Here is a 24651-nt window from a genome sequence, read left to right as displayed (position 1 = left end):
CATGACTATGTATTATATTATGTAACTTATGATATAGCAGTCTACGCTTTTGGCTAATAAATAACTAGCTTATATTGCTGTCTGGGTTATTTTTCTGGATAGGATGAAATAAAGAGAAAATACTAATATTATAAAGAGCAAAGATTTGTTTCTTTGTTTACTTGATATAGGCTCCGAAACTAATGGGTGGACTGATTAGAAAAATTTTTTAGTCATTGGAATGCCTACTTTATAGCGAATATCTAACATAGGCTACTTTTAATCAGGATCCGGTATGATATGAAAGTTCTTTTACACTCCTATAAACAACCGATCTACTCCGACGTTGAAGACACCCAGGTCAGACTCTAGCAAAGAATTCCACTCTGTTCTTAGCTGTTTCACTGTGAAAACAGTGAAACAGCTAAATTAATAAACAAACAAACTCCCCAATCGCCGAATCTCCAAAGCTCAAATCACTAAACCCAAGAAGTCGGCAACACAATTGTAATTCCTCTGGTGTTGCAGGTTGCAGGTGTCAATGGGTGTATCCCATAAAAAATAAGCAATATTACGCCTATCCTAACACCTAAAGAACTGCACACAAAAAGAAATCGCCTCTTACATTAAAGTAAATGCAATCACACGCCTACAGTTATAAAACAATAAAACTACACCCGCAAGTTCTCACATAAAGCGAAGGACAATCATTACACACGCTTCAAAATCCTTGCATTGTAGTGTCTCTTAGTTTAAAAGTAATCAATTGTGAAGTAAACTTTCACATAACCTCACCAGCCTCACGGAAAACCGACGTGAAACAACGCTTGCGTTGTGTGAGTGAGGTTAGCGGTGGGGCTCTATTACCCCCTTCCCAATCCGCTATTCCCTAACAACACTTAAATTCCTAATCTCCAAAAGGCCAACGCACTTATAACACCTCTGGTGTTTCGAGTGTCCATGGGCGACGACTATTGCTTACCATCAGGTGATCCGACTGATCGTTTACCGGTTTACAAGTACCATAAAAAATATAGCCCTGGGTGAGACACTAGAGGGAGTGTCAGACCCTTACTAACTAAAAATCACCCCCTTCAAATTCTACTTTTGAGAGTTTGAGTGTGAAGGGGGGAAGATAAGGCCTTCGGTAACCTCACTCATACAGCTGCATATAAGACAAACATTATGTCACGACGGTTTTCTGTGAAGCCGTGGCATCACTCCGGTTGAACCGGCCCATTCGTGCTGAAGCATGGCTTTACCACATCGAAAATCTACTTGTAATATCTGGTTTTTTTAAGGAAGAAATCATCCAATGACTTCTCTCGCCAAGGCGAGGCAAGAGGGAGTGTCAGACTAGAAACCACCCCGTTCCTACTCCTGCTTTTCGAGCCGGAGCCCCAGTAAACCCGCTAGGTAGTCCGCAGCTCTGGATTCATCAGCCCTACTGGGGCCATCTTGAAATATCTGGCTAGACGAAGTAAACATATAGAAAAATACGCATTAAGTACACCGCAGTAATATGGTATGGCTCTTTATCTTTTTAACGCCATTGGCCATCAGCCAACATTGTTTACTTTTCCTCTATAAAGGCTGTATACTGATTCCTAAGGCAGTTTGTTAGATGCCTTCGCCTGTCTTGAACTATAGGTATGTTTGTCTATGGTAAATAGTTGTTAGGCAATATTAAGCTTTGAAATTATAGAGATAAGGACGAAAACTGATCAACGACGATTGTTTGGCGGGCAAAAATTGACAGATAGTTATGTATATTTTTTTATTTAAGATTTTGAGACAAAGCTTAATAAGTCTGTTACATTTACATTGAAAACAAATGTAATTTCCCAGAAGGAAAAGGTACACATCCCTATTTTGGTCAAGCCAAGGAACAAAACCTGAGACTAGGTACTCAATAGTCACACTTGAAACAACAGGATAAACAAGATGCGGGTTACCGGGGCTCCGGTTCGAAAAGCAGGAGTAGGTACGGGGAGATTTTTAGTCAGTAGGAGTCTGACACTCCCTCTCGCCTCGCCCAAGGCGAGGGAAGCCATAGGATAATTTTCGCCCCTCAAAAAATAAAAGAAACAGGATAAACAAGATGAAAGTCATGTAAAGTTTAAGTTTATTTTATAGTACTTAAATAGACAATAGTACATGTTAAAGTACTATACTATACTACACATTAAAGCTATTAAACCAGTATAAACTGACCGTCGAATGTGTGGAAAGATCATACAAAGCGAGACTATGATAAACTGGTTTTGTATATCTCCATATGTAAGCCGTGTGTGAGTGTACATGTACCTAGTATTATATAACTTACTGTTTACAGCCTATAAAATGTAACAAATAGGCACTTTGTTGTAACCTACCATAATGAGTTCAACGACCTGTATGAGAGTTCTACTAACTAATATTATAAATGTGAATGTTTGTGAGGATGTATGTATGTATGTTTGTTACTCTATCATTGAAAAAATAGCATATACTCCTGTGTTGTTAGGTCAATTTACAATGATCTGGAGCTGCGGACTACCTGGCGGGTTTACCGGGGCTCCGGCTTGAAAAGCAGGAGTAGGAATGGGGTGGTTGTTAGTAAGTAAGAGTCTGACACTGCTTCCCGCCTAGCCCAAGGAGGGAGAAGTCATTGGATACCATTATTTATAAAAAATTACCAAGTGCATATGTGTAAATCTGATTAACACTTTTATAAATTGTAATATTAAATATTACGAAAAAATTACATATTGTCATCAGGCTTCAAAGGATATAATATTAATGATATATATCATGATATACATATAACCAATGACTTTATGTAGGTAATACATATCAATTTTGGCAGATCTAGAAGAAGAATTCATCTTTTGTATTAATTTGTCTGAGTTTATGTACTTAACCATAAAAAAACTATTAAAAACATTTAAGTTTTATTTAAATAATTGATTATGTTTACGTAAAACAAGCCAAAAATATATCTACCTAAAAATGTTCATACAAAATGGATATACTTATATCAAACTTGATATATATCATAAATGTCAGATATTTTGATATTTATAGTAAATATTGTAACTGATTACCTCACAACAAATGTTTGATAAAAAAAACATTTATCAATACTATAAATAATAATTTGTTATAAAATCTATGTGTCACTTTGTTTATTTTTATAATTTGTTATAAAAATAACACATAGATAAAATTATCAATTTATTCCCCTCATTATTTTAAGGAAAAAAGACATATCTTTAAAATATTGTTGAATTAGGTCATGGTCTATTCTCATGCAAAGTTTCAACCAAATCTGAACAGCTGTTTAGGAGATTGTGAGTCACAGGCATACCAAGTGTAGAATTGATAATGCTAATAGAATTGTGAATTCTAAGACAATGGGAGGATAAGAATTATTATTGTATTGATAAGAATACTATTATGATTCTGAGCTATTGATCTAAGTATTTTTTAGGGTTAAACATTTCAGTATATTAGTATATTGTATTTTCTTGATTTTTGCAAACAACATATTATAAAGCATTTTTCTTTCTTAACTTGTTGTATGCCTAAACATGGATCCATGTGAGACACAATGTATTTTTTACTGTTGTCACATATAAGGGGTTAATAAATAATTGTTCTGGATTAGTTACTTAATTAACACATTTCACATAAAAAGTTACGGTGAATTATGCATCAATTAAACTTAGGTAATTATTGTTTTGTATTTAAATGAATTTGTATGTTTGTTAATGCACCCTTTTCAGGAGTAAATCCCAGTGTGAGGCAATGTTTCTTTTTATTTCTAACAGACTTCAAAATAAGCGGTTCTCTTTTTCTCCTGTACTGTTACTGTAAGTATGTATGATTGTGACACATTTGGCTGAACCAATTTTAATGTAGTTTTCAGGATAATATTTTAGCGCCTAGCTTCACTGACAGACAGACTGACGGACAATTCAATTTGACGTTTCAAAAGTATTATTATTTAGGATTAATTGAAATAAATGCTTTGACTTTGACTTTGACTTTGGAATATTACCTGACTGAAAAAAAAATGGCAAAGTGGTAAAGAAAATCAAATGTGGTACCCATTAAAAAAAACTTATTGAAAAAATATAATCATACATAGTGAATTGGCCTTACTTAAAATTTTTTACCTTGAATACGAATATAAAGTTAGATAATGTTCGGGAAAACCACACCATATTGTGAGAACTATGGCAAAAAATACTTTTTGCTATGTGTAAAAAAGCACTTCTATTGTCGATGAGATTGGTATAAATTAAATTACATGCTTGGAAACATTTCATGTTTTAAAGGACTTTAAATTCAGAAGCAATCAAGACTTCCTAAATAGGAGGAGGGTTTTAATTCATCTATATGTTTATTATGGGTAAAATACCTAGCTTCATTTCAATAATATTTTTTTTAAGATTGTTTGTTTCAAGACTGTTTATCTAATAGTTGCATATTTTACTTTTTTAAATCTCCAAATTGGTAGACTAAGGTGCAGTTATAGAATCTAACACCCACATTTCACCAGATATTATGAGTCCCATGTAATAAGATCTATATAGTCATAATAACATACATACTTAGCATAATTTTTGTTACCATAGCAAGTTTAGAAAAAAATTATCGTGTATAATGTTGAATTTTTTCACAATACACAATCAAGAATGATTGCAAAAAAAGAAAGGGCCTCCACAAACAATTTTATTGGGCACTTATCAGTCTCACTATTTAAATGAACAATACACACAGGCATGTGATTGTTTATGGTTTTAGATTAAAAAAAACAAATCTGGCAGTGATGTAACACACTTTTATCTCTAGAACAGATACCATTAAAAACAAATTTCGCTCTGACATAACCCAGAAAGTGCTTGACATATTTTGATGATTTCAACATTACTATGCACAGAATATAGCTGTGATATATAACAAATTTTCGTAAGCTCTTAATGTGAATCTAACAGGGCCTATATTAAACACACAATGGTCTTACTATGCGAGTTCTCATCGCGTAATTTTTAATGAATCTCGCATGCTAATTACTTTAATTCATTTGGCCAATCTCTACACAAACTTTCTCCACATTACTTCATGTTTCCACGCAGTTATGAATGAAATAGTCACTGTAACAACAAATTAATCTATCACTTACATCGTACGGTGCATTTTTCTCAGCGATTGAGCTCTTGTCTCGATCTGAAAAGGAGAAAATGGGCCGATGAGCTATGTAAAAATTGTCCTCGTTGTCAACGTTATTATCTTGTTACAAAGGGATTACAACAATGGAATGCGTTCTTGTATTATTGGATTTAACAATGTACTACCATCTTCTTCCGCGCCCGAAGGTCCAGTTGCGTTATCAGACTTTTTACTAGCCGAAGAGTCCATCACTTCTATGTGATCAGTATCTCCTGAAGCCATTTTTATTTTTCTGTTACATCCCCTATTTTGAAGTCTTTCCGTTATATATTTGCACAATATTAATTCGCATGGCTCACATCACACTTGCATTGCTTACACAATGATTCACTATAATTTAATTAGAAGAAATCAATTAGTTTACGCGAAAATGCTCGCCCGAAGCATCCGTCTGACACGACCACTCATAGTAACTGGGTTGCAAATTAAAATATTAATATTTTTGCGTATAGACAATAGACTCAAGTGGGTGGATGGTACAGTTAGCGGCACAGGCAGCATTTGTATTTATGAATGAAACCAAAGCGATAGATAAGTAAATAGAAAAGTAAATGTTAAATAACAGTGTAAATTATAACAATTAATTAATTAATGAAATCAAATAAAATTTGCGAGCAATAATATTAATTTAGAGAAAAATTAAGAAGCGGAGTTGATACAATTAAAACGAATTATTTGAATTCGATACGACTAAAATATATAAGATGAGAATAAGTTGTTTAAGAAGTTTAGGATTGCTAATTATGAACAGTTTTGATAGAAAATTCACTTTTAGTATCGGCTAGTAATTTCTATGATAATAAAATTATTTTGAAGCAAAATTTGTGTGATAGATGTCCAAAATTTAAGAACGGAAATATTGTAAACAACGTGGGTTTACTAAGTTCTGCGATGAATATTTTAAATCATCTGTAATCAGACTGTAGTAAAAGTTTAGCACTTTTGATTATTAAACTCATTATCAATTAATATCTTCATTTACAAGTTACAACAACCATATGAACTAGGTTCTAACAAAAGTTAAAATCTAACAAAATTTCTATTAAAACAAACTTTTTTCTAGTTGATTATTTTTCTTCAAATAAAATCGATTTTTAACTTTCCCGGTGTATGGCAGTCATAAAACTCCAAAACCTACCGTAGATTTTGAATATTTTAATATGGGAACACCATTGTGAACAAACGCCATGTTTATTTCTTTACCGTCAATTCGTTGCCGCGGTAAGAATTCTTATAGGTTATTACTTATCTTGGCGTCTATATGAATAATGTTATTAATAACATATAAATCATAACAATTTCGTTGTTAAATAAGTAAAATTCACCAGTGCAATAACGTTTCGTTTCCAGTTTCTGTGAAAAGGCTGTGAGCAGTTGGAATTATCGGAATACATTAGGTATTGCAGCGGCGTTCATAGAAAATGGGAAAAAAAGTAAGAGAATACCAAGCTGGGGACTTTATCTTCGCTAAAGTAAAAGGCTACCCAGCATGGCCGGCCAGGGTGAGTGTGAAAGACAAGTGATTTTATTGTCATTGAATGTTAAAATGAAAAATCTGTCCCCTTTGTACTCTGATTGGATGTAAGCGCGGGAAGACATGTTGTATCGCGGTCCCGACGCCTTCGCAGTGCCCCAAGGTCTCAGAAAGCAAATAATGTCGTTATTATCCACATAATTTACATTTTTGATATTGACATAGCTACTGTTCATGAAATCTGATAACATTGTTCTACTAAATTCAAGCTTCAGATTATTTTGACTGTTTTTGATAACTAATGGGTTATTTACACGCTTTATACGTATTTCCCGTGCTTATTATCGAATTTTACACTCAAATAACAATAGATAAAACAATATTTTGTCATAAATTCAAAGGGGTGAATGACATTTGTGTTGTTTTATCAAATCAATTTATTTTGCTGTTTTTGTAATAAAATGCGTCTGATTACTATAATTACGTGTTATATAACTCTGTAATAGCTTTATTTGGTACTAGATTGCACAAATAATTGTTAAAAACATTGAAATGGACAAAATATTGATCTGATAATTCTTATCTGTCAATTCACTGTTTAGTAACATTTCTAAAATTAATTTTTGTTTTATTGACTTATAAGTTTACTATCTAGTAGATAAACTTACAAAAGACTGAATATTTATTAATTTTTCATGTTAATTACACATTTTTCTTACTTCATATCAACTGACTTTATTGTGTAGTCTTCCATAAACACAAATATCATTATAGGTACACATGTCATACTCCAACCCACAATTTAGGAATTACACTATCTGCCATACTCAGAAACATTTAATGATTACTTAAACTTAAATTCCTTACCACCATACTCAGAAGTCATTAAATGTTTACTTAACCCACTCCTTAGCAATTGTTTTTCATACAAAATCGTTACTAAGGAATAGTTTAAGCCTTTCACTGCCAACAAAAAACTGTTAAAGGCTATTCCTCCACTAGTGTCAGACAACGTTGTCCGACATGGCGTCTAATGTGTTAAGTAATCATTAAATGACTCTGAGTGCGGCAGTTAGTAACAATTTTGTATCGGAAACAATTACTAAGGAATGTGTTAAGTAACCATTAAATGACTGACTATGGCGGCAATAGTTGTTCCTACATAAGTTGAATCCAAATATTATATAATTATAGAACAACAGTTGCTTGTCTAGTCACCGCATTACAGAATAGACAAAGAGGTTAAATTTAACTGTAAAATCAATTTCTATTTAAAACATGAGGAAATAGTAATTACAATGCTTCCATCAGTTTAATAAAATATTCAGAAATAATGTAAATTAAGTTTTTATGTAAACTTGTACAATGTTCGAGGAAATAAGTTAAAAGTTTCAGTTGTTACTGCATTGTATTAAATTTGCATTAATAATAGTGAGAAGTTTTGATTAAATCCATGAAATTGTTATTTGTGTGATTTATGAATTAGTGTTACGGGTATGGCTACTACTATAGCTATGGTACGAATATATAGTTAATAATAGCTAAGTTGCTGCCAAGATGCATATCTCGAGTATGCAATGTATAGCTTCACTGAGTCAGTTTCCAGTAGTGCTAAGCTATGTGTATCAATGAATATGATTGACGGAGGCTAAACGCATCCACAGCAATGTAGCATAGCACATCTCTTGTGAAAAGCACCCTTATGATTGTCATAAATGTTAATTTGAGCATCAAACCAATATATAAAAATCAAATATTTAATTTTGTTTCAGGTGCACAAGCCAAATGGAAAGAAATATTTAGTATATTTCTATGGCACGGGAGAAACGTAAGTTATTTACTTTAATTAATTAAAAATAAAACAATTCAATTTGAATCTAGTTGAGTTCCTTGTCAAACAATTATCATAAGTAAGCCGAAAAACATAATATAATGAACTCTAATAACATAATATAATGATTTTTTTATTACACCAAACACAAAAATAAAAAAAAACCTGTATATTTTACTTTCTACTGGTCTCTTTTTCATTAAAAAACACTTAAAACATTTCTACTAGTACAGTATAACATAACAAAGTAATTTTTCTGTTTTCAGTGCAAATCTCTCCCCAAATATGATATTTGACTATGCAGAGAACAAAGACAAGTTTTTGACTAAAACCGTGAAACGACGGGACTTCAACGACGGTGTGAAGCAGATTGAGCATGATTTCGCTAATAATGTACCTTTGGAACAAGTTATTGGGATTGGTGCTGAGGTAATGTATTATTTTTATTCACTTTCTGCCTCGCACAGCAAAACTGTGGAATGAGCTTGCGTCGGCGGTATTTCCGAACCGATACGACCTTCAAGAAAAGAGCATACTCCTTTTTAAAAGGCTAGCAACGCACCTGTGACTCCTCTAGTGTTGCGGGTGTCCATGGGCGGCGCTGATCGCTTACCATCAGGTGCTCGTTTGCCACCTATTCCATAAAAAAATATATATATACATATGTACCATGGAATATTGTAATACCATCAAAAATATCTTGTAAAAATAGTTTGACTTGGTCATTGCACATTATCATGGAATTGACCAAATTGATGTGTGCTATGGATGGTTTCCTTACTATCGATTCAACTCGGGCTGTGCATCTTCCTCGCACAGCTACATAGCTTAGTATCAGTGGAAACGGTCACATAGTTTCATAGCTTAGTTATTACATCTTTATAGCATAGCTACATATCACAAACACACTGTGGTGCTTTGCCATCACATTTCTGGAGGAAAAGCACCCTAATTGCCGCTCCGGTCAGGATTTGCCTTTGACAGTTTTTTGTCGGGAGTCAAAGGCATTAACCCATTGTCTGTCGGAACGCAGATCTACGCGAGACACAATGTGTTTTCTATTGTGTCTTATACATATACCGACAGAAAAGGGGTTAAAATAATATTTATTTTATTTCCAGGTACCACCAGCTGAATCTTCGACTCTGGAAGCGAATGACTCTGTTGCTAATGACACTTTGGACGAAACTGCCATGGACACCACTGCCGCTGATGAAACTATGGCTGAAGAAGTGAGTAGAACACATTACTAGTCACCTACAACTTATCCTTAATTCTTTTGGCACCACCGTCACTCTGTAACGCGGCGCCCTAGGCACTTGTCTAATTTCCTTTTTTTTTCGTGGTTGAAAATCATCCAATGACTTCTCCCGCCTTGGGCGAGGCGAGAGGGAGTGTCAGACTCTTACGGACTAAAATCCACCCCGTTCCTTCATCTGGTTTTCGAGACGGAGTCCCGGTAAACCCGCTAGGTAGTTCGCAGCGCGCCGGATCGTCTAATTTGCCTTAGGAACAATAATCTGATTTATTCCTAAGGCATATTTACGCATAGGCATTACGAATTATGAACCGAAGTTTCGGTCACTCATCATATCTAACTGCCGCACTCGGACACATATAGTGATTACTTAAACTATTACCTATATATTATTATATCTGTTACCTACATTTTTGGCAAATAAATAATTTATTTCATTCTTCTATTCCTTAGTAACGAATTTGTTCCGAAAACAATTACTAAAGCCTGGGTTAAGTAACCATTAAATGACTCTGAGTACAGCGGTTAAGTAGTAAATATTATGTCTAACATGCAATATTATATGTCTTCCAGCCAACCCTAAACACGACTCAAAATGACGCTGCAGTGGAAGATTCAGATGACACAGGCAACCTCGTCATCGATGAAGGCAAGGTATGTACACTAACTTCATTAATTAGTATGTACAAGTAAAGGTTAGCAAACCTATTTTTATGGTATAAGTTAAACGAGCAGACGGATCACCTGATGGTAAGTAATTGCCGCCGCCCATGGAAACCTAAAGTGGTCCATTGACTATGCTTACTATGCTCAAGTAAATCGGTTCTTGAGATTTGCAACATTATCTCTTTTTAGTCACTCTATTTCTGATGTTATAGTTCTTTTTACATAAGAATCATACTATATGAAAGAAAGAAAGAAAAACAGTTTATTTATATCACTTATAAAACCTTCAAAAGGCGCCTAGCTTTTTGGGGAGAAATATTTTTACCTCACTAACTTTTTGTACCGCAGTGGCCACCTTCAGCACCTATAAAGGGGCACTGAGTCCTCTAATTAGACCTATATCACACTATATCCTACAAAATATAATTCTTAATCGTATATCCTTCTTTTTTACAGCAAAAACAACAACCTAAAAAGGTTAAGCCGGAGACCAAAGCCAAAGAGACTCCGGTGAAACCGGTGAAGGAGCCAAAGACTCCTCGGGGCAAAGGGAAGAAGGAGGAGCCAGCTAAAGATGATGACGAGGAGAAGAAAGAGGAAGAAATCGTCAGCAGAAGTGGGCGGAAGATACGACCGAAAAGGTAAGGATTTCTTTTTTAATTTTTTTTTCAAAACGTTGCCCTTCACTAGGATGTTCTCCTGTGTCGTGGGTGCGTTTTCAAACATACAAGTTCACATACACATGACACCCAGACCCGAAACCACAATTTGTGGATCACACAAAGAGTTGCTCCGTGCGGGAATACGCAAACGCTGCGCGGCAGCCGGTTGCCCAGCCACCGCGCCAACCGTGCAGTAATTTTTTTTATATTCTCTAGCTTCTGCCAGCGGCTTCTCCCACATGCTTGTGGGGTAAAAAGTAGCCTATGTGTTATTTCAGAACATAATCTACCCCTGTTCCAAATTTTATCCTTAACTCTTCAGCTGTTTAGACGTGATTGAGTAACAATAATAAACATACATAAAAACTTACAAAGTTTCGCATTTATACTCCTTTGCGGTTTCATCCGCTGCTTAGCTCCTATAAGAGGTGGCCATAGGCCATAGTGTAGTTGGCTCGCGCGCTTTAAGTTCCAAAATACCTTCTACTAATCTTCCGATAACACGGGCGCGGGTGTCTCGCTGCTAATAGCTTGTTGTGAATGACAAAAATAAAAGTAATGAGTATACAAAAAAAGTTTCTTTGTGAAAGTTGTTTGTAATCATGAGTACAATCACGTGTTTAAATATCGTTCACTAATTACCAGCCACCCTATATAACTTGGATTAAAGCTATGGCTACACATACTGTCAAAACATCAGTTTGTGTTGTAAAAATCCATATAGTAAATTGTCACTTGCCGAAATGCAGTTTTTGAGATCTGAACTGCGTTTGCGATTGTGACGGACATACGTTTTCATTATGAATAGCCTTTGACAGTCCACTGCTGGACTGGATTGTGAACCTCTTTTACATAAGAGGATTTGCCTTAATCTGTGAGTGGAACTCCTTGCCGGAGTCTGTGTTTCCTGATGGGTACAACCTGGGTGTCTTCAAAGCCAGAGTGAATAGGTTGCTTATGGTCAGACGTGCTCCACCGTAGGCCGCATCATCACTTACCATCAGGCGAGATAGCGGCCAAACGTCGGCCCATTTAATATAAAAAATAAATAAATAAATCTGCATACAGACGCGTTGGTGTTAGTTTAAAAGGTATAGGTTTATCAGTATCCTTAGTACGAGTTTACGTTTAAAGAGATCGAAACGAGAGCGTTTTCGATGCTTGATAGGCATGCACCACCGTACATGAACCAACCGGCCCGATTACTCTGGCTCCGGCTCGACCGGAGTGAAACTACGGCCTCACAAGAAACCGTCGTCGTGAAACAACACTTGCGTTGTGTTTCGTCGTGAGAGTGAGGTTTCCTAATGCCCAATTACCCCCTTCCCAATCATTCCAATCCCCGATTCCCCAATAACCCTTAAATACCTAACCCCCAAAAGGCCGACAACACACTTGTAACGCCTCTGGTGTTTCGAGTGTCCATGGGCGGCGGCGATTGCTAACCATCAGGTGATCCGTCTGCTCGTTTACCGGCTTATACCATAAAAAGCCCTTAGCACAAGTTTGCTTTACGTTTAATGAGAAACGCCGAACGCGCTTTCGTTTCGTTTTTGTCCAATGTACATGCAACCTCATACTAAGGGTACTTATTGGTTGGTTCAATGGAGACGGCCAACCACAATTATATATGACTAGCTACTTCCCTCGCGGTTTCACCTGCTCTGCTTGACTTCTTTTGGTCGTAGCGTGATGTTTTATAGCCTATATAATATAGCCTTCCTCGACAAATGCACTACGCAACAAAAAAAATTATTATTCAAATCGGATCAGTAGTTCCGGAGATTAGCGCGATCAAACAAACAAACGAACAGACAAACAGCTTTATAATATTAGTATAGATTAAATTAAATTAAATCTTACGACACTAACGTAAAGAGTAACAGACTCTACTGGTATTATGACACTTTTTAATACAGTTTAATAACTCTTACCTCCTTTTTTCTAGGTATATAGACGAACAAACAGAAGATAATGCGACACTACCATCTCCGGCTCCGAAGAAGCGGCGTGGCGCGTCCCCGGCACCGACACCAGACAAAGAGAAGGAGAAGGAGAAGGCTGAGCCCAAGGAGAAAGTACCGGACAAGAATATTAAACAGTTCAATGCTGTTACACAGGTATGTTACATCAAGTGCCATATTACTATGATAAATGATATTGTATGAAAAGATATAGGATAGATAGCATGAAAAGACTGATGACTGTTGATGAAGCGAAAGAAGTGTGTAAGAACCGTGGCAATTGGCGTTCCATTGTCTCTGCCTACCCCCATGGGAGACAGGCGTGAGGTTATGTATGTATGTATGATATTGTATAATGTAACTCTTTTACACGTCAATCTCTTAATAGATGAGGTCGGCATTTCCTATCCGACTACTCTGAGAAGAAATGCCGAAACAAACTCAGAGGTCATAGTCTCTTTTAAAGTCCAGACAAAATCAATTGAAGATTTCGGAGAACCGTGCAAGTTGATTCTGTAGTGGTCTTTTAATTTTTTCATCATCCCTATTATATGTGTAACCATTTACTAATGAATAGTATACAATACATCTCTGTCTAACTTAATGTTTGTGTCTCTTTACAGTCTGAACTTGAGGACCTGAAAGAGCCGTTTAAGTCAGGTAAGAATATCCCATTTATACATTACTAATTATTCCGGCATTTTACCCACTCTACTCGGTTCCTACGAGTCGTAGCGTGATGTTGTATAGCTTACAACCTTTTTCGATAAATTGACTATCCAACACAAAAATAATTCTAATCGAACGTGTAGTTCCGGAGATTAGCGCGTTCAAAAAGCTAAACAAACTCGTCAGCGTATTAGCATACATAAAAAAAAAAACTACCTAAGTCTTTCTACTTAAAAGACTCGAGTTGCAAAGATTTGACAAAAACATAGCTATAATCCACGCACAGCGATCATACAGGATTTCAAAATACATAGAACCTAATAATTCACGATTAGAAACTTGGCGTACAACCACTTGACCAATATAATATCAAAAATTATTTACATTTACACATAAAATCGTAAAAAAGTGTATTAAATAATTATTTAAAAAAGTAAATAAAAATTTACGACTATAAAACCTTTTTTAACATAGGCTGAATAGCGTTCATATCTTTACTAAAAAAAAAACTCCGCGTAAACGTGTTCCATTTTCAAACATTTTTATTTGCCGCGAAAATATTGAAGTTTTGTTTACGACAAAGAATATTTTTCTTGTTTTAATTAAAATTACGTTAAATATGGAAGGTGTGAATCACGAAAATAGTCAATTTGGTTTGAAAAATGATATATTCAGTCAGTTTGATGATAATTTCGTCACAGACGATTATTTGAAGAGCTATCAGAATAGTATTGGATCGAGTGATGTTCAAATGTGTGAAGGTAATATGTTTCTATAAGTAATTGATATTGATTATTTAAATTAAATGAAAATTGAAAGATTTTTAATGGATTTTTAATGTTGATAACTGTAATTTGGTTGTTGAAATGTGGTTTGCAAATGAATGTATTAAATTAATTACAGTAGAAACTCGATTAACCGGACTAATTATTGTCGTTAGGCATTTGGATAATCGAATTTACGAAGAAAAGCGAATTTTGTGCATACATATTATGTTGTACATATGATGTTATGTAATTTACGTAAATACATTTTATATTACCGGTTAATTTTAATAGATATTAACATTACAAATAATATACGAAAAATAATAAATTTCTTAACATTTTTAGATGCAAAATCGAACCAAGATAACGCACAACCTATAACTAAAACTAAAATAATACCAACATTTGGAAAACAGAAGAATTTAAAGAAAAACGATAAAAAATCGCTTTCAAAACCTAAGAAATTTGTTCCACCTATAAAATGTACTACTAACAGTGAAAACAATATTTCTACAACCAATATTGGTCCCAAACATGATTCAAACCAACATTTGCAACCAACATCCATATCTAACCAAGATCTTATCACCAATGTTTGTGATACAAGTCTGACGGAAATATCACATAATAACAACGATATTTATACATTTCCTGATCTATTAACTTTGGAAAATACTCCAAATATAACGAATATAGAATACACAGAATCGAATTATAACAATATTGGTCATTCTCAAGTAGTAAATGAATCTCTACATGTAAATAATGCTATAGACTCTCAAGAAAAAACTAAAATTACTAACAAAGGAGTTTTTCTACCGAAAAGGATGCTTTCAAACAAACTGGGCAGTATAATATCAAGTTCCATTAACATTTTAGAAGATGAAAACACAATTTTAGAAGAAAATTTTGAAACATTTACTCAAATATCAAATTCAGATAGATGTAGCGTGAAAAGTTTGTCTCAGAATCAAAATCTATCTTTCTGTTCGGTTACATCACTTAGTAAAACTTATAAAAACTTGGATTGTAATAGTTTTAAAACCGAAACTCATAGAATACCACAAGGTGATGAGTTTTTTAATCTATTTAAAAGTAATATTGTGTGTAGTGATGACAAAAAGCCAGTGCCAATGACCACAGAATATGGTGATATAGGTTTTAATTTAAAATATTCTGATTATATCAAAAATGTTGGAGAAATGTTTGAAAGAACCGATGAAGAGATGGATGTGATTTTGAAAATTGTTAATATGTATCCTAAAGAGAATAGTTTGATGAAGAAAAAGTTGGCAAAGTAGGGTTTTAGGAATAAAATTGATATTTAAATATTGGTTCGTGTTTGATTTCGTGTCACAATTCAATGAGTAGTACCCTTAGTATCAGTTTGCTTTATGTTTAATATAATCAAAACGAGAGCGCGTTCGGTCCTCTGATTGGCCAGCTCGAATAAACCAACCAATCAGCGCCGAACACGCTCTCCTTTTGATTACTTTGAACATAAAACAAACTAGTACTAATGGTAATGGCAATAGGCTCACCACCTATTACATGGGACTCACAACATAAATTGTGAAAAGTGGGTGTACACAGTGGCATTACGTGCCATAATGTGCACCTCTGCCTACCCCTTCGGGGATTAAAGGGGTGACGATATGTATGTATGTATGTATTACTAATGGTACTGATTAAGAATCTATATATTAATACGTGATGCAAAAACTTTATATCCATTTTTACGAAAATTGCGCGGACGTAGGAGCATAAAATTTGGTACACTTATAGTTTATGTGTAGGAGAAGTGCAGAACGCTAATATTTTTCAATAATAATACTTATAAAGTACATTAAATTAATAAATAAAACATTACACACACATGCATAGTATCTGATCGTATTTGACAAAACGTCAAAATTGACAGACATTGCGATGATATTCTCACGTCTTATATGAATAGAGTTTTATAAAAGAGTTTGTTTGAGTTAAATAAAAATTATCCTTGAACGTATGTTAAGTGGTATTGTAAATTAAATCGTATATGGTCGAATTTCGGCCACTAGGCGACCACTAGTAACAATAATTAGTTATTTTGGCCTTGTTTTTAACTACCGTACTCAGAGTCATTTAATGATTACTTAAACTATTCTTCAGTAACGATTTCGTTCCGAAAACGATAGCTAAGGACTGGGTTAAATAATCATTTAATGCCTCTCTGAGTTCGGCGGTAAGTCAAACAAACCCGATTTTACGGCAGTTTATGGGTCGAGTGGTGGAAAGCGCTTTATGAGTAACAAAGTTGATTCCTGCGTAAGGCTGTTGTTAAATAGTAGTAGTTTAGAAAATGTACGTCGTGTGTGTCATAAGGTTTAATATCTAAACAGTAGGTACCAATGTAACTCATTCCTAGTTATATAATTTCTAAGGTTGTTGAAGAATAATGCACTACTAAACCCAAGACACAGGAGAACATGCTAATGTGGGTCAATGTTTAAAAAAAAAGATGTAATACTGTATAGAATTTGCAGTCTGTAGATTACCATTCTTAAGTCTTTGACTGCCAATAGAAAACTGTTGAAGGCAAATCCTCCGCTAACGTCGGTCACCGGTGACTACCACGGCGTTCAATGTGTTAACCAAAGTTGGCTATCGACGCTCATTTATTCCTCTGTGAAGGCTTTAGCTCGGCTAACTGGCAATTATATTACTAGCTTCTGCCCGCGACTTCGCCTGCGTACCCGTGCGTTAAATAGCTATCCTATCCCCAAGTCACCTCATACATATCCTGTATACCAAATTTCACCAAAATCTGTTCAGTGGTTTCAGAGCAACGAACATCTAAACAAACTATCATAATTATACAATTATTTATAATATTAGTGTGATTACTTTCCACTGCCCCATTGGTCGAGGGGTCGCAAGTACGACAAGGGGTCTCGGGTTCGATTCCCGGGTCAGGCAAAGTGTTACTGGGCGTTTCTCGGATTTTCGAAAATTTCTCAGTAGTAGGTTCACCGCCTATTACATGGCTCTTATAACACAAATGGTGAAAAGTAAGTGTACATTGTATAGCGGCATTACATACTATGTGTACCTCTGCCTACCCCTTCGGGGATAAAAGGCGTGACGTTTGATGATTCCTGTTCATTTTCACAGAGGATGCAGAGAAAGAGAACATACTAATAGCTTACCTACCATCGGGGCGGTATGTTGGGATCAAGCTCTTCCAGTCAAGGCCTAGCAGCTTTAAGAATGAGGCTTCAAGGCTGCAGTGGGACAAACAGGCTGCTACTAATGCTGTTACATTGAAAATGCAGTTAGGTAAGTTATTGTTGTTACATTGTTCCTACATATTTATACAATAGGTAAATTATCAAATAATGTATCAGAAATATTGTAAAAAAAGTATTTTTGACACCTAGACCCGAAACAACAGTGTGTGGATCACACAAAGAGTCGCTCCGTGCGGGAATCGAGCCCCAAACAACACGTTGCACGGCAGCCAGTTGCCCAGCCACCGCACCAACCGTGCAGTCTATATATACTATAAGCTAGTTTCCTACTAGTCAAATTCAATACATTTTTCGAAATGTCAAAAACGATATTTTCTATGAACTTTGTATGATACTAGATACTGATATAGTAGACTTATTTCTAGAAATTTGGCTAGAAAAACTCGAAAATTAAGGAGAATATTGTAAAGTTGAAAAGTTGTAATATTTTTTTTTACCGAATCATCATCCCTATTATAGTCAGTGTCAGCTACATTCATTTGACATTATAACCATCTAAATTAATTAATTAATTTAATTAATGTATGTTTTGTTTACAGAAAAAGGTCACATATCATATAACTCGGTCGTGGCGCAGCTGGTGACGGATCTGAACCTCACTGACGAAGAGAAGGCAACGCTCGACAAAGAAAGGGAAACTGGTGAGTATGTAGTTTATGTATTTATTTATTTATTAATTAACAACTAGTGGTCGCCTAGTGGTCGAAATTCAACCATATACGATTTAATTTACAATACCACTTAACATACGTTCAAGGATAATTTTTATTTAACTGAAACTCAAACAAACTCTTTTATAAAACTCTTTTCATATGAGACGTGAGAATATCATCGCAATGTCTATCGATTTTGACGTTTTATCAAATACGATCAGATACTATGCATGTGTGTGTAATGTTTTATTTATTGATTTAATGTACTTTATAAGCATTATTTTTGAAAAATATTAGCGTTCTGCACTTCTCCTACACATAAACTATAAGTGTACCAAATTTTATGCTCCTACGTCCGCGCAATTTTCGTAAAAAGCGGTCCAAAGTTTTTGCCTCACGTATTAATATATAGATATATTCAATCTTAATATCCAATCAGTATAATATTCTAACTGTGTTAATACTGTGAATGTGGTGCATGTCTATAATTGGCATAAGCACATGATATTGTGTTTTCATCTTGCTTTTCATTAATGTTGGTGTTTATTCTGTTGACATGCCTTATAATAAATAAATAAAAATAAATAAACAATAGTGTAAAACACATTTGTATACAGTCACGCCTTTTATCCCCGAAAGGGGTAGGCAGAAGTTCACATTGCGGCACGTAATGCCGCTTACAATGTAGGGACACCCTTTTATAACTATTAGTGTTAAAAGTCCCATGTAATAGGGGGTGAGGTGAGCCTATTGCCATATACTGGGCACAATTCCGAAAAACCGAAAGAAGGCTACAAGTCCCAAGCCAAGGAGGCCCAATTCTCCTCTTCCCAACCCCCGATTCCCCAACAACCCTTAAATTCCTAACCCCCAAAAGGCCGGCAACGCACTAGTAACGCCTCTGGTGTTTCACGTGTCCATGGGCGGCGGCGATTGCTTACCATCAGGTGATACGTCTGCTCGTGTTCCATCAAAAAAAGGTCTTTGCCCGAGACCCCTTGTCCGGCCAATGAGGCAGCTATAGTAATAAATAAATAAATAACTGAACATTGTTTTTCGTTTTACAGAAGAGAAGAAATCTCGAGTACAGTTCTTGAAGACTGAGATGAAGATGATAGAATTGGACGCGAAGATAAAGACTTGCCTGTCCTTGGAGAAGGCAGACACTGATATGTGTTTGAAACTCCTCGACGACTTGTTGGGTGAGTTTTATTACTACACTAGCTACTGCCGCGCGGTTTCACCCGCTCTGCTCGGCTCCTATTGGTCATAGCGTGATGTTTTATAGCCTATAGCCTTCCTCAATAAATGGACTATCCAACACAAAAAGAATTATTCAAATAGGACCAGTAGTTCCGGAGATAAGCGCGTTCAAACAAACAAACAAACAAACTCTTCAGCTTTATAATATTAGTGTAGATACTAACATCTGTTTTAGTATATTATATATAGTTTTAGTATTTTACTGCTAACTAGTTTCTGCCAGCCGCTTTGTCGGTGTCAAAAAGTATCCTATCACCCATATCAGCTTATAGTTTCAAGCGTTCAAGTATCACGTAACGCAATTTTTAAGATTTTTACCCCCCCTCCTCCCCCTTTGTAACGCAACGTAACGGATTTCTGTACACCCCTTCCCCCTCTCTAAACATTACGTAACACTCAAGGGACCATTTTTACCCTAAAGTCGCAAAAAGTTATGTTATAGTTTTTATTGCCCTTGGTATATTTTTAATTGCGTTTTCTTCTAGTTCCTCGTCAAACACTTACGTGAGTAAGTCAATAATTTAATTAATTTAGTACGTCTTTATTAAATTTGGTTTATTTTATTTTATTTAGTTCGTCGTTTGTTGTAACTTTCGTGAGACGTACTAAATTAATTAGTATGTTATCGGCTTACTCACGTAACTGTTTGACGAGGAACTCGACTAGTTTCAAGCCATGCTAGAGACTGCTATTCATAAGTAGCATTCCGCGACACACAACTCTCAAACAGTTACGTGAGTAAGCCGATAACATAATAATTAAATTATACATTAACCGACTTAAAAAACTGGGGATTCGCTTTATAACTTTTAAAGGTGGTTCCTTTGTTTAAGAAAACCGTTTTTCTTTTTCAGCCCTAGACATAAAACCACTAATGCTGTTAAAACACCCTACCTGCCTGGAGACTATCAAACGGATGCGCGCATACGTCGGCAACACACCGTCCTGGGAACTGTCGGAGAGCGCCGCGCTTGTATTCACCAAACAAGCACACAAGATCAGGAAACAGGCTGATGCTGTTTATAAGAAGATGAGGGTAAGTACGCTGTTCTTCATGATACTATGCGGGGGAATTGTACAACTTGATTCCTCCTAGTCCTTTCCATCATCGAACCACAAGACAATCGGCGAGGCGTCACCGTTTCATGGTGGATATCCCACCCACACGCACGAAGCGCTTCGCTTCAAGCTTCCTTGTGCGAACTGCTAGGGAGTGGAACTCCTTGCCGGAGTCTGTGTTTCCTGATGGGTATAACCTGGGTGTCTTCAAAGCCCGAGTGAATAGGTTGCTTATGGGCAGACGTGCTCCATCGTAGGCCGCATCGTCACTTACCATCAGGCGAGATAGCGGCCAAACGTCGGCACATTAAACATTAAAAAAAAATAATAGCTTTACGTCAATCCAATAAAATCACAATAATTATTCAATGTCAAAACTACAATGTACACCCACTTTTCACCATTTGTGTTATAAGTCCCATGTATCATATACGACATATACGACAATAATACATCGAGAGTGCTGAGAGGAACCTCTATAAGTCGTAGTATGGCAGCTTACAACGCCACTGCAGGATTTGTGTCGCTGGACGAGAAGGAATCAAATCGATGCGGAGTAGTGAAGTTTAAAACTCCCCCCAACGATTCCCTAGTGGTGGTTGCAAAGTGTACCAGGATTATGCTAGACGATGGGATATTAGAAATGGTAAAATCCATATCGGAATCCGGACCGGACGGCATAACCTTTGAGAACTGGTGCACTCCGAGGTTTCACTGGACGAACGGGGTCCCTGGATGCGGTAAAACGACTTGGATAGTGGATCAATTTGATGCGGACAAAGATTTTATTGTCACCACAACAACTGAAGCAGCAAATGACCTCAGAGGCAAACTATCTTGCCGATTTGGGGGACTACTAGTCAAATCTAGGGTTCGAACAATGGCGTCCATCTTAGTAAACGGCTTGAAGGGGCGAGAGAGCTGCACTCGACTAATGGTAGACGAGGCTCTTATGAACCACTTTGGAGCCGTGGTGATGGCCGCCCGAATAACTTTAGCCAAGGAGGTCCTGCTAATTGGTGACATAAATCAGCTCCCGTTCATTGATCGTGACAACCTCTTCCCTCTCCACTACGGCCGCCCTACACATATCACACCCATAAGTCAGGAGTTGCTGTGTACCCACAGGAATCCGATGGACGTGGCCTATGCTCTCAACACAGTTTACAGTGGCATATACTCGTCCAGGTCGGGCGTGAGATCCCTCGAGACAAAAAGATTCTCGGGAGCGATGATCCCAAAATCACTCCCCGACACCTTATACCTGGTACACACCCAGGCAGAAAAGGAATCCCTTAAGAACCAGGGATACGGGTCGGGCGAGGGATCACGCATCCTCACTATACACGAGGCTCAGGGACTTTCGTCCGCGAAGGTGGTAGTTGTGAACACAGCAACAAAGAGGCAAAAAATTCATGATAGCGTACCACATGCAGTAGTTGCAATTTCGCGTCACACACATAGTTGCATCTACTACACGGACAACTGTGATGACGCGATAAGTAAATTGATCAGAAGGGCTGCTGAAGAGAGCGACCATGGGATTATGGACTACAACCTGAAAATGGCCATCAAACACAGAGACGCGGCAGTTGTGGGGGCGCTTTTGGGCGAGAAATGTTCCTCGGACTAAAATAAAAAATTATATAGCGGGAGGTAATGTGTATGCGGAAAACGTAAATAAGAATATAATTATATAATTGGTAACTCTTTGACTTCTGTAAGCTCTGTTGAAGTCAGCCCACCCGACAGGGGTTGAGGCGTCATGCACACATAAATGTCCTACAGTCGGTGGCGCTGTGTGTTGGGTTGTTCCGTTCCCAACAAAATGGTTGACCGGACCAATTGCTGACACACACGTCATACTCGTGAACGAGTGCCTTCTGCTGGGGCAGGTCGGCTCTCCCAGCGCGCTGGTGGACTGACTTGGCAGAGCCGCCGGTAAATTTAATTTAGTTGATTAAAAAAAAACAAATATGTTAATCGTAAGTATTTTTGTAGTTAAAATTTAATAGTTGTGGTTAATTGTAGTGTGTAAGGTAGATACCATATTGATAAGATTTATTGTAAAAAGAAAAACAAATTGTATGACAAGGGCACGGACCAAGAGTCCGTGGAGAACAAATGTAAATAAACATATTAAAAAAAAAAAAAAAAAAAAAAAAAGTCCCATGTAATAGGGGGTGAGTCTATTGCCATATACTGGACACAATTCCAGACTCCGTGCTACTACTGAGAAATTTTCGAAAAACCGAAAAAAATATAATAAATAAGAGTTATCTTGCAACAAAAGCAACGTCACGCCTTTTATCCCCAAAGGGGTAGGCAGAGGTGCTCATTACGATACGTAATGCCGCTATATACCCACTTTTGACCATTTGTGTTATAAGTCCCATGTAATAGGGGGTGAGTCTATTGCCATTCCAGACTCTGTGCTGCTACTAAGAAATTTTGGAATTACCTAAATAACTAACTCTTGCCTTTATTTATTTTCTTACATATAAAAAATATAATTTGTTCCAGGATCTATTCACACCATTGGAAGGCCTGTCTTTCTGGGAATATTTCACGAACCGTGTGATGAGGTTCAAGAAGGCCACCGGCAACCTCAGCGCTGACGAACTACTGGAATTAATACACGAACCTTTCAGTAAGTTCACAATTATTTATTTATTTGAATAGAATAGAACGGTACATGCCAATGACCTGATCCGGAGCTGCGGACTACCTAGCAGGAGAAGGAACGGGGTGGTTTTTAGTCAGTAAGAGTCTGACACTCCCTCTCGCCTTGCCCAAGGCGGGAGAAGTCATTGGATGACTTTCCCCCCTCAAAAAAAAAAAAAAAAAAACAAGCCAATGACACTATTCAATACCTTACAAAAATTAAAAAATATAAAATTCAGAAAATTAATATAAATATTAATTATTAAATATTCATTCATCCATCTCTTTCGCAAAACTTCAAACGTTCCGACAAAAATAATCTTCTTTCACTCGAAAACACGTCACACTCTGGCTTTGAATCCAGGAATCGGTTTGAAAGTTTCATAGTGCGCGGTAACATTATGCTAAACCCCTAATTATTTAGGACTTTTTGTGGTATAGAGCGGCAAACGAGTATACAGATCACTTGATGGTAAGCAATCAGCTTTACACCCGCAACACCAGAAGAGTTTGCTAGCGCATTGCTGGCCTTTTGTGGGAAGGGGGAAGAAAGGAAGATTGTTGGGGTTTAGGAAGATTGGGGAAGGGGGTAATTGGGCCTCTGGTAACCTCACCCACAAGACGCAAGCGCTGTTTCACGTCGAATTTTCTGTGAGGCCGTGGTATCACTCCGGTCGAGCCGGCCCACTCGTGCCGAAGCATCAGCCATGCTTCGGCACGAGTTCCCACACTTAAAATCCCACTACCAGTAAAATCCTAGTGACCCACACTAGGATTTTATCCTGTGTGTGTTACTAGTTTATTATGGGTTTAATAGTGGAGCATTCTTCAACAAACTTAGAGTTTGTATAATATGGATTGTCCCGGAGTGAAATATACTAGATTTATTTTTTACAAAAATACAATACTATGGCTAAACAAAAAACTAAAAGTTAAACCAAATGTTGTAACTGTATAAATGTCCAGGAAATGATCAGTCTGGGAAACCTGGCTATTACATATCAAATGGGCCGACACATTTGTGCCTAAGCATACATACCTAAGCTAATTTTATTAATAAACTAGCGACCCGCCCCAGCTTCGCATGGGTGCAATGGTGATATATTATACCTGTATTATACACTAGCTTTTGCCCGCGACTTCGTTCGCGTGGAATAGTGACTTCCGGCAAATTTTGGTTTTAACCACATAGTTCCCGATCTCGCGGGATCTCTTCAAAAATGAGATGTGGAAGA

The 24651-nt window shown here is 36.6% G+C and overlaps 3 protein-coding genes across 16 annotated transcripts in view; 2 read left to right on the top strand and 1 right to left on the bottom strand.

The window, feature by feature from the left end:
* Nucleotides 1-5625, bottom strand: part of LOC118279793 (phosphatidylinositol 4-phosphate 5-kinase type-1 alpha) — a 96032-nt gene extending 90407 nt beyond the window's left edge. For 11 of the 14 annotated variants that reach the window (XR_007706699.1, XM_050702315.1, XM_035599558.2 and 8 more), the window contains exons 1-2: nt 5322-5625; nt 5150-5193 (exon numbers count right to left, since the gene is read on the bottom strand). Coding sequence is in view for 13 of the 14 variants with exons in the window: in XM_050702315.1 (XP_050558272.1) it covers nt 5150-5193; nt 5322-5418 (141 nt within the window). In the remaining variant the exon portion in view is untranslated. The remainder of the gene's footprint in view (nt 1-5149; nt 5194-5321) is intronic. The other 3 variants (XM_035599565.2, XM_035599566.2, XM_050702317.1) reach the window with 1 other exon arrangement.
* Nucleotides 5626-6323: 698 nt separating this feature from the next.
* LOC118279795 (PC4 and SFRS1-interacting protein) overlaps nt 6324-24651 on the top strand; it is a 29643-nt gene continuing 11315 nt past the window's right edge. The window contains exons 1-14 of the mRNA XM_035599572.2: nt 6324-6417; nt 6547-6698; nt 8443-8498; nt 8768-8930; nt 9623-9733; nt 10333-10413; nt 10882-11066; nt 13036-13207; nt 13675-13711; nt 17641-17805; nt 18317-18418; nt 19498-19632; nt 20548-20729; nt 23276-23402. Of these exons, the coding sequence (XP_035455465.1) occupies nt 6618-6698; nt 8443-8498; nt 8768-8930; nt 9623-9733; nt 10333-10413; nt 10882-11066; nt 13036-13207; nt 13675-13711; nt 17641-17805; nt 18317-18418; nt 19498-19632; nt 20548-20729; nt 23276-23402 (1597 nt within the window). The 5' untranslated portion in view covers nt 6324-6417; nt 6547-6617. The remainder of the gene's footprint in view (nt 6418-6546; nt 6699-8442; nt 8499-8767; nt 8931-9622; nt 9734-10332; nt 10414-10881; nt 11067-13035; nt 13208-13674; nt 13712-17640; nt 17806-18316; nt 18419-19497; nt 19633-20547; nt 20730-23275; nt 23403-24651) is intronic.
* LOC118279801 (uncharacterized) lies at nt 14226-16177 on the top strand. Its single transcript, XM_050702398.1, has one exon. The coding sequence runs from the start codon at nt 14724-14726 to the stop codon at nt 15786-15788; it is 1065 nt and encodes a 354-aa protein (XP_050558355.1). The 5' UTR covers nt 14226-14723; the 3' UTR covers nt 15789-16177.

This window comes from Spodoptera frugiperda, chromosome 22, assembly GCF_023101765.2.
Source record: "Spodoptera frugiperda isolate SF20-4 chromosome 22, AGI-APGP_CSIRO_Sfru_2.0, whole genome shotgun sequence".
NCBI lineage: Eukaryota > Metazoa > Arthropoda > Insecta > Lepidoptera > Noctuidae > Spodoptera > Spodoptera frugiperda.
The sequence above is the reverse complement of the archived record's forward strand: the minus strand, read 5'-3'. Positions and strand labels throughout refer to the sequence as shown.

Excerpts from the sequence above, each read along its gene's own strand:
- LOC118279801 (XM_050702398.1), top strand. The coding sequence starts at position 14,724 with ATGATGTTATGTAATTTACGTAAATACATTTTATATTACCGGTTAATT.